General features: G+C 40.0%; 1 protein-coding gene across 25 annotated transcripts in view; it reads right to left on the bottom strand.

Moving 5' to 3' along the window:
* Positions 1–907: 907 nt before the first annotated feature.
* Positions 908–10,970, bottom strand: part of LOC113119418 (microtubule-actin cross-linking factor 1-like) — a 167,392-nt gene continuing 157,329 nt past the window's right edge. For 8 of the 25 annotated variants that reach the window (XM_026288897.1, XM_026288898.1, XM_026288900.1 and 5 more), the window contains 9 exons: positions 10,872–10,946; positions 10,137–10,154; positions 8,937–9,054; positions 8,488–8,550; positions 7,830–7,862; positions 6,108–6,319; positions 4,660–4,773; positions 4,141–4,246; positions 2,293–2,531 (listed from right to left, as the gene is read on the bottom strand). In XM_026288897.1, the coding sequence (XP_026144682.1) occupies positions 2,293–2,531; positions 4,141–4,246; positions 4,660–4,773; positions 6,108–6,319; positions 7,830–7,862; positions 8,488–8,550; positions 8,937–9,054; positions 10,137–10,154; positions 10,872–10,946 (978 nt within the window). Of the gene's footprint in view, positions 2,532–4,140; positions 4,247–4,659; positions 4,774–6,107; positions 6,320–7,829; positions 7,863–8,487; positions 8,551–8,936; positions 9,055–10,136; positions 10,155–10,871; positions 10,947–10,970 lie in introns of all 25 variants that reach the window. The other 17 variants (XM_026288885.1, XM_026288895.1, XM_026288896.1 and 14 more) reach the window with 7 other exon arrangements.

Genomic DNA, 10,970 nt, shown 5'->3' with positions numbered 1-10,970 from the left:
GGCCTGTTATCAGTTTCCTCTTCGCTCGGCGATGTGAGAACTTAATGTTGTTGGCATTTGGCCTGAGAGCGCATTGTCGGACATAGCAACAGTAACTAAGGAGATTAGCGAATGTACAGTTTACATTTAGCAGATGCTTTTAAAATACGAGTTAATCCTATATAAAATGTAAGAATATTAATATTCAAAATATTTCCTTTTTTTAAAATCTCTTTGAAATTTGAAATAAAAAATGATACCATTCGTCAACTGTGCAAATACACCAATATAAAGGAGACTTACTGATATGTTTTTAATAAGAAAAACAGTTGTTTGATAAGAACCACTAAAAATGCAAAAAGTGAGTGGTCGTGTGTATTTAGGAGTAGTTGATTATGAAACTCAAATGAGACGACAGGACTGTGAGATGCCATGAGAGCTCAGCAGTGGTGTGGATGGTGTTTGATGGGAAAGGATGTGAGTGGGTTTAAATATTTGTATATAAACACAGACGCACAGCTGCAGAATGGAGATGATGGAACACCACCCTTCCCAAACCCCATCCGCTGCATCTGACCACCAAACATACACAGAGTCCAGTACAAACACACACTACTTACGTGTGACCAACACACACGGCACATACAAAGGTGCTTCTATACACTCCTGGGCCATTTCTGAACTACTAAATGAATGTGTAGATCTTCTACAGAAGCACAGTGTGTTCAGATGTCTGCACACACCGGAGCCTCGTCCCAATTTGAAGATGTAATGGGGTGTGTCATTATCTCTGCTGCTTGTAATGACTGTGCCATTTCCTGTTAACTGTGGCATCCCTGCACGCTCACACACACACACACACACACACACACACACACACACACACACACACACACACACACCACTCGACAACACAAAAACCAGACTGTTTTACTGCAAGCATTGTTTTAATACAAAAGAGAACAAAAAGGAATTATAATCATAACGTCTTTACTTTTACACAATTGCACCCCTGTTTCGCTCAGTCATGTCAAAAGAATAACACAATCAAAAGGTGGATACTTTCACAGCCCTCACCTCCCTCCCAATGACACAATAAATAAATAAAAATCACCTTTCTTCAGGTATTCATATACTTCAGCTTGTCAAAGACAAGATTCAAAGCGCTGTTTTTAACAGGGGCTACGCGAGCCGCCCCCATCATTCATTATTTAGGGTGCTTCCGTCACGAAAGAACAACAAGGAAGCCACTGTTGACGGCATCTAAAGTGTGTAGTCACCGGCAAAAAGGCCACCATTGGAATCAGTAAGCTTCCTGGTCAGTTATAACATCAGTCGGAGAAATTCATTACGTCAGGAGTGGATGTACAAAAAACATACCCAGAGTGGTTCCGGTTGTGTTAATACTAGTCATTCTTAAGAGTTGATATGATACTGCAATCACAAATAAATACAGCTCTTTACTCTAGAAAAGAAAGAAAACGTCAGGATTATAAATTAACCACAAAACAAACATTCACAATTGGTAATTATTATTTTTGCATACTGTGGAGAAGCTCTGAAACATGATGTCTGTAACAAAAGGACACAACTAGAATGCGTGGACACACGGCGGAGAAGACTGTCGGTGCGAATGTGTGCTATAGGAGTTCCTTTGAAAGGATCACGTGTGACGTGAGGGATCTAGTCTTCAAGAATCTTCACGCCGTGGGAAGGCTAGAGATATGTATCCTCCACTTCCTCTCCGTATCACTGTGTTAATTTACCATGACAGGAACTGCCACACATACACACACACACAAACACACACACAGGCACACACATAAACATACATGAGTCCAAAAAGTCTCAAGTGTCCAGGAGGAAAACGTCTGTTTTTAATTGATTTCCTCTTGTTTGCGGTGGCACAGACACTCCGGCGAGACTGGTCTGCATACACTTGAAAGGGGTGAGTTTGTCCAACCAAAGTGACAACCATGCATGTGGTTTGGAGAGTAACGGGCGGTTGCATATTCATAGTGAAGAATAGAGAAAACCCCTGGTGCAGGACTGACGTCCCTCCCGAGTGTCTGTGTAGATATGTGGATGTTCTCCATCACACATTCAAGAAAACGCAATGTCAGTCAAATTAAGGACATGATGTAGAACACAAATAAGGCAGCATTATGGTAGGTATTGATCTGGGTGGTGTAGCAGTGTGCGGCTGTGCTGGACGCTGGAGAGAGGAAGGTGTTGATGTTCTCCCCCTGCTGGTTAAATCACAACCACCTCAGAGTGAGTCAGTCACTTAGACTGATAGATAGGGTGGAGGCTTCATTTCTTGCCCGCTGGTGTTTTGGGGCTGGGGGTCTTCTTGGAGATGGTGGGAATTTTAGAGGGTTTGGCCCCAGGCCTGCGAGGGGTGTCTGAGGTATCGGAGCAAGCCGAGCGTGTCTCCATGAGCTCAGACGTGTCTGAAGCGTCGCTGCCCCTCCGGCTGCTGGCTCGGCTTCCAGCGCGACTCCCTGCTCGACTGGCTGGGCCGCTTGTCGAGGACGGAGTGCGTTTGGTGTCTGACGAAGGAAGAGGATTCGAGTTTAAGGGTTTGGCAATATAGCAAATCAGGGTGTATTACACACATAAAGGAAAGCCAGATCAAAACACCACCACGATCTCAAATGTTATATTAGCAGAGTTGGGAATAGCAAAATTACTGCTGTATCTGACTAATTACTGAGCAGTGATTGGCTAGTTTATTCAACATGTAGAAGTGGAATGGGACATTTCTTGTGCCTGTGATTTAGAGCAGAGCAAGTTTATTAATATCAGAAAATAGGCTTGTTTGGTTCGATCAATGAACTGTTTAAAACAAACAGCAACATCAAATATTAACCAATTTGCTAACGGTTTTCTTTCTTCCTTTCTTTTTTACTGATATGATGACTTTCTCCCTCTGTTCATCACTGTATCTTTGACTAATATACATTTTGGTGGTTTCTAGTTTCAGTGAATTTTGTGTAAATTAATTGTTACATTGTTTCATAATGCTAGACAAAAAAACAATGCCAAAGTATAAATTCATAATAGGGCACTGCACGAATGCATCCTAATACCAGACATATCCGGGTTAATGGGTTTTGGTTTAGGTCTGTGTGGTTAACACAAGCTGAAGATATTTATTCTATGACATAAAATACACTGAACAGTTTCTATGGTGGTCCCACCACATACTGACTGTTTTTTGGAGCCCCTGGACCCCCCAATACAGTAAAACTGCACATTTTAGAGTGGCCGTTTATTGTGGCCAGCCTAAGGCACACCTGTGCAATAATCATGCTGTCTAATCAGCATCTTGATATGCCACACCTGTTAGGTGGATGGATTATCTCCGCAAAGGAGAATTGCTTGCTTACACAGCTTTAGACAGAATTGTGAACAATATTTGAGAGAAATAGGCCTTTTGTGTATATAGAATAAGTCTTAGATCTTTAAGTTCAGCTCATGAAAAATGGGGGCAGAAACAAAAGTGTTGCATTTATAATTTTGTTCAGTGTATATCAGTAAAACCTAATTTTTGTTGTCAACAACTGGCTAATTGCGACTATAGAGGTTGTCTGGGACATTATTCATCATTACCCAGAAGAGGAAAACTCATCTACTTGTTAGTCCACTTTTACGGCCACATTTTGTTTAAAATCACACTCTTGCAAACAATTACAACTCAAACTTTCCAACTTGTGCATCTTAAAGTTAGAAAGATTGGTGGTGTTGAAGTCATGTCTCCGGCTTATAGTTCATTTATAGCCTAGCTTTAGCTTTTTACTTCTGTCAACTGTATTTAGGATTCAAAATTCATAAAAGTTATTTGTGAAGATTATCTTGAACTTGAAAAAATCATAAACTTATTGGTTGCTGCCCTAAAATATATCGTCCTCTTAAATGGCTTCAATATAGTGCTTTTTCTGTTTTCCAGAAGGGTCTGTTTGCACTTTCAATAACACTTAAAGTCATGTTTCTTTGTATAGTTCTTTTCACAATACATACAGTTTTAAAGCTACTTTACAGAAAACGCTTGTTACATTTTTGATGTTATAGTTTCAGTGTAGCTTTCCCCACCACTGGAGATTATATTAATTCACATCAGTTTAAAATGTCTGAGTCAAGCAGTTCAGGGTTTCGTACCGGAGCGTCCAGGTTTAGCAGCGGTTGGTGTTCCACCGTTCTCACCGGTTAAGGAGCCACGGCTGGAATGGAAAGTTGGTCTTTTCAGTTTAGATGTGGAGCCTCCCTATAAAAGCAAAAGGAGAACATTTATTTCAAATAGGCATATTTCCCTGTGAAGCTACAGATCATAAAACCAACGGGTAAATCTGGTAAAACGTAGCTAAAAGTAACTGGAATATGTTTTTTTTTTTTTAATCCAGCTACTTTTAAGGTTCTACCAGATGCTCTATCATGGGAAAACTGTCATAACAAGAAGGTTTAACATTAACTGTTTCTCAAGCCAGCTACATCTGTCTGTTCTCACACTGGAGACTAAGCTGCATCATGTAACAGTTTACACTCTTGAGCAACATATAAGGGCCACAGAGTAGACATGTGAGTCATCTACCTCAGGTCCTTCCCATTTGTTGAGATCAGGCTGCACTTAAAGCTTTTACTGTTAGTGTGCTAGGGCACTGGGAGGGGGCAGTGTGTTACCTCATGCCCAGGGGTCTGGCTGTGCTCTGGGCAGGACTGGCACTTGGTTGGTGTTGGAGTTTTACTGTGTGCCAGCCAGGGCTTGGCATAGCCACGAGATTGGGATTGGGAGGACTGGGAAATGCGGTAGCAGGAAGGATGAGGAAGAGTGGAGTAGCAAAATATCAGTGGGAAGAAGCCAGGATAATCGGAAAAAGAAGTAAAGTGCAGGGAGGGCGATGCAGCATGGCAGAGCGTGTTGTTTTTGTAGGTGGAGATGAGCACAAATAGGGAGGAAGGCACATTTTCCAAGCAAGGGAGGGGAGAGGGACAAAAAGACAAAGAACAAATAAAAATCTCACAGATGACAATATGATTTTGACATGCAGAGACAGTAGTGATCATGTTCTAATCCCAAAACAACAATGTAAACAAACACCACAATCAGAGACAGAGGAAACCATCCACCAAAAAGGAAACATCACACCGCTGATTTCAAGGATTAGTGACAAGACTCAAATTGTCGGCATGGCCAAGTAATTTTGGGTGTCTAAATATATATATATTTGTTTAATGTTTTGAAAGAAGTTTCTTATGCTCACCAAAAGCATAAGAAAATTTAAGTAAAACATTGTAGTAAAACATTACAATTTAAAATATATTTTCTGTTTGGAATATATTTTAAAATGAAATTTAATCATGTACTGGGAAAGCAGATTTTTCAGCAGTCTACAATATTGTTTTCAAGCTCAAGGAATATTTCTTATTTTATAATATAAAATAGTTGTGCTGCTTAATATTTTTGTAGAAATTGCTATTATTTCAGTACTTTTTCTAGATGAAAGCATTTATTCGAACGAAACATTTTGTAACATTCTACATGCCTTTGATCCATTTACTAAACCAGGATCCATGTACTAAACCAGGATTACAAACTTTGTTCATATTTAATATAGGACTTAATGCATTAAATGCCAGCAAATTTATAAAAGCTCATGGGAATATTTTCTTCGATATATCTTTTTAATGTTTAAACTTTAGATGAAAACATAAAACACATGCACTTACACGTTTAAATACTCATGAAACATACAGATGTAGACGAGGACCATGAATATTCAGATATGAAGTATGATGTTATGCTTTGTGTGACAAAGGACATTTATTTCCAAAACTTTTGCAAGAGAAACTACAGATATGCTCAACTGTAAAGAGTCTGCTAGAGCTCTATCATTACTATTAGATTTTGTCTCATATTTTGTACAACATACAAGTTATATATATATATATATATATATATATATATATATATATATATATGATTTTATCACGTGTTTTTATGAATGCTAAACATCATTATCGATTCTGCAAATGGTGTCCTTACAAATGCTTGTAAACAAGCACAACTGTATATCTAGATAAACTGATTAAATGTACACTAGAGTTCAAAAGTTTGTGGTGACACTCACCCTTGAGGAGGCTGTGGGTGTTGCGGGTGCGGAGGGTAGAGAGGCGCAGCTGTGGGCGCTGTGTGACGCGGATGAAGATGAACGGGTAGGCGAAGCCGTGCGCGACGAAGGTTTGGATCGACGACCCCGGGACCGGAAGGCCGCCAGACCCTGCGTAGCTCCCTCTGGAAGAATGAACTTTTCTCGAAGCTCCAGGTTGGTACGTCCACGAGCTGCAGAAGATGAAAGGAGGAGAAATGAGATCAGCTGCTTGGCCTTAAGGGACGATGATCGGAGAGCAGTGTGCTAATGTGGCTCCGGACCACTGCTTTGACTCGAGGCAGACAGAGGGATTGTTTACCCACTTTAAAAGTGATCAGTGCACATGGTGGACACGATGCAGGGGGTTAACAGTGAAGTGAGTCAAAGCAAGCATCTTCAAAACAAGAACTCACTAAAAAACAAACCAAAAGCACAGTTTCCCTCAGCCCACCATGTAAAAGTGTGCACACGCATAAACTGCATGGACAGACACCTGAGGGTCATGCCTGATAATGCTTTTAGCAAACAATGAAAACCAACGCAAGCCTCCACGGAGCATTCTCAATAACAGATACCCAATGCAGCAGCCCTTGCACAACACACAGACCAGATCGGACAGCTGAGAGAGATAGAAAAAGAGGGAGAGGGAGGGCTGTGCACAATGGCAGCAGTAGCTGTGGTCAGAAGTTCTCTGTTATGTCTTCAAGACATCAGTTTTGGTGAGTAACTAACTACATGCACAGACAATTCAGTTACAGTTTTCAGTAGTGTTACAGTAGGACACAGAATGTAGCCTTACAGATGGGCGAAGTGCAACAGACGCTCAGTAAATGGGGTTTGCTTTAGACAATCGTTTAAATAATTTATTGCGCAAAGTCCCTACATAACATTTACTGTTAGTCTAATGTTAGCAAAATATTTTATGTTTTTATATTTTTGGATACTTTAATGCTGCTATTCATCAATATATTCAATTAAGTTATATAAATAAAGAGTGTTTCTAGCATTGGTTTTATTAACTGACACTAAAATAAAGATTTTTTGTTGAAATAAACCTAACTGAAATAAAGCTATATATGAAATATATAAATAGTTTAAAAGCAAGTTTTACTGTTTTGTTATTAGTGTGTAGTGTGGCTAATTCATTTTCCAAAAATGTGGCTTTACTGTAGTTGAACTATTTTAAATTATAAGTAGCTTTTTGCTTGGCAAGCTACGGTTTCAAAGCAGCTTCCCCAATACTGCATGACACTCGCTTTTCCATCAAACCCAGACAGAGCAGGGCTGTTGATAACTGCCGCACCATATAATTTCCTCCCCACAAACCAGGTGGGGCCTGTAATTCATTTCTCCATGAGTAATTGCTCTTTAAGCAATATTAGAAACCCCAAGCCTGGCCACACCCTGGTCCTGGATGCTTTTAACTTGCAATATTCATCCAGGACACACATGAAAGGAATCGAGTCCAGGCCTGGCCAAGCCTGGTTTGAATGGTTAGCATGATGCTAGCTGACACATAGACCTCACATAGTCCTCACACACTCTCACACACACACACACACACACTACATACTAAAAGACACAGCAGTAATGGGATGGACAGGAAGCTGGACAAAAAGGTTTAGAGGCTCAGAATGAAATTATCAGACAGATGCTGTCAAACAGAAAAAAAGAGGTGAAGAAGGAGAGAAGGTGAGGTACCTCTGCAGCAGAAATAGCCAGGAGTGACCGTCACTGAGAGACACAAGAGACAACATGAAAACACGCATTCACACCATCCCACAGAAAGAGTCGCATACACACACTCACGTTCTGTTGAAAGGGACAGTTCACCCAAAAATGTGGTTATCACTTACTCACCTTCAATTTTTTCCAAACATGTACTAATGAAAAATTTAGCATATGCCAATCAATTGATTGACATTAAATTACTTTCACTGTATAGAAAACAGCAGCTTAAACATTCTTCAAAACATCTTTTATGTTTCACGAAAGAAGACAAAAAAAAAAAATCAAATGTTTTTGGGTGAACTTTTCTATTAAGACATCTTGCTTGGCAGCAGAAGGGAACAAACTGTCTACAAACACCATTTTTGTAATATAAATATGCATTTTGTATCTCAAATCAATATGCATGTAGCGATGTAAAAAACGGAGCCAGAATTCTCAAAGCGCCATTGATCCATTATGAGCTCCAGGCGTGAGGGTCAGGGCCGATTAGATCAGTGTCACGGTCAGCAAAGCACAGCAAAGCAACAAAGAACCAAACGAGGTGTGAGTGAAACGGAGGGAAAGAGAGGGGAACCAAACGAGTGAAAGAGAAGAATATCTGAACGAGAAGGAGAGAGAAAAACCCAACCTATGCGAGATGATATGGAGCTGCTGGAGTCAGAACGGAAGATTTTAAGTCCTGGATGTTGCACTGGGGAGAGAGAAAGAGAGATAGGGGACGGGCAGAGAAAGAGGGAGGGAGAGACCTAAGGAACATGCATCATGCACTACAATTGCACAAAATAAAAAAAAGGAGAATGACAGGGAGAAAGAGAGAAAGGGCCAAAATGTGTAGGCCATGCATAAAAAAAAAACAGTTGGAAAGAGATAAATGATGGAAGATGAGAGTGAACTTCGATAGTACTGAAAAGATGAGAGCACTCAAAGAAAATAATGAAGTGAAAGATGATGAGATAATGATAAAAGTATTGAGTGGAAATATGAATAATGCTGTGTCTGTCAGTGTTGAGCACTTCCTGGAATTCTTTTTCACGTCCCTGAAGAGCAAGTTTCCTCCAGCGCTTATGTCAGACTTACCTCGGCAAGGGTCGTTCTTCACCAGGAACTCATCCAGCGCCATCCACCCTCCTCCAACTCGGACCATGACTGTACTGCGCAGGATTCGTACAAGACGCAGCTGCTGTGAGTCTCCGAACTGAGGAAAGAAGTGGAAGAGCGGAGAGAAGAGGAACAAACGTAGATATGAGAGAGAAGAGGACAGACAGAGAGAGATAAAGGATTATCGTTTTTTAAAGAGACAGTCCACCCCAAACGTTACAGTTCTGCTCATGTTGTTCCAAACCTGTATGCTGTCATTTTTTTGTGTGTGTAAAAAAACTGAAGGAAAACTTTTCTATAAAATGATTTGCATGAAGATTCTTCAAAATGTTTCCTTTTATATTCCACACACACACAAAAAAGGTAACACTGAAGTTTGGAATGACATGAGGTCAAGCAAATAACTGTGAACTACAATAGGGTGAACTATTGCTTTAAGATCATATTCAAATGAGTTTATTATACTAATTATATTATGAAGCCCCAGGCGAGTCAAAGGAAATCACACTGTGACATGCAGCAAACCACATTTTTCCAAATCTACATGATTTATGTTAAAGCTTGCCCAGTTCAAATCCCATCTCTACAATAAACACCACACCACAGCAATTCTCTGGAATCTTTCCCTGAACATTTGTCCTTTTTTACTTCAAAGAACTGCTTTGGTTGAAGGTTTATTTTCTCTAAGTCAAGAAATCAGCCATTGGATCGTTTTCCTCCACCAAAAGCCAAAAAAAAAAAAAAAAAAACCTAAATCATAACAAAAAGCCCTGTAAAAAAAAAATCATGATAAATCATTTTAGGTAAAAAACAAGCACATCCCAACCACAGCACATAAGCTGAACCTTTGAAATTTGCCTCTGGATTTGAAAGGTGAATATAAATGCATTTAATATTTTGGCAATAGTACTGCAATTTTTGTCTCCCAGACAGGAAATGCCCACTGAGAAAGCAGGAAGGGACTAAAGAAATCCCCATTTCAAGCAGCAGCCAAGAATGTGGGCTGTCCACAGGGAATTCATAGCTAGTCCATGCAGAAACCGTCCCATAACTGATTTAGATCTGGCTCTCTGAAAAACCCAAGAATAAAAGACCAGCTTCTACAGTGGGGAGCTCATGGGAACTCTACAGAGGCAACAGATTTCAGAGGACATGTCACAAACACACGGCTCACTTTACCTGATTCCCAAGGAAGAACTATAAAAAGTCCGGTGCACATGGAGGAGGAATAACACAAGAGGAAAGAAAAGAAAAAAAAGAGTGAAATAACACATACATACATAAACACATTAACTTTTATGCTGGTATAATGATTAACTTCCTTTTAACTATTCCTAAAGATAGCATACAATGGAGGAAATGTCCATAGGGAGCGTGGTGATTTGTTGCTATAAGCAGGGTAGAGTGCTTGTGAATGGTTGCTTGAAAACAAACACAATGAGGCCACCACAGAAGGTGAGGTAGTAAAGAGACAGACAAACACCAGGATGTGGAGTTAGCATCGTGGATCTGTAGCCTGTGCAACGTAACAAGTTAGTAAACAGTCTTGTCAAAGATCATTAACCAATGGATAATGATGTTGAGGAATGGAAGACCACTCGGTGATCTTGACTGCAGCAGCCACGTCTCATGGGTTGATCGTTAGTTGGGTGTGAAGTATTATGGTGGTATTGCATACACAAACAAAACTACCAAGGCACCTTTATTTCAAAATGAACAAGTCATACTGATGTAACTAAAAGAGTGTGATTCTGGTTAGAGTCATATTATTAAAGTGGCAAGCTCAGGGATGATCCTAATGAGAAGGTGTGGTGAGATAAAGCAGCTCATTTATATACTTATATAAATGTCATATTAAATGCATTAAAACTTTTAGATTTAAATTCATGCTTGATTGATGGTGCAGATTCTCACCCTGTACTTGTTCTCTCCGATCTGCTCCACCTGAAACCTCTTGGCACACTTGCACTGGGCCACTTGTCTGGTGACCTGAGATTAAAAAATGGATTTAAT

The sequence above is a fragment of the Carassius auratus genome, chromosome 19, assembly GCF_003368295.1.
Source record: "Carassius auratus strain Wakin chromosome 19, ASM336829v1, whole genome shotgun sequence".
NCBI classification, from domain to species: domain Eukaryota; kingdom Metazoa; phylum Chordata; class Actinopteri; order Cypriniformes; family Cyprinidae; genus Carassius; species Carassius auratus.
Note: the sequence above shows the minus strand (reverse complement) of the source record. Positions and strands in the feature narration are given on the sequence as shown.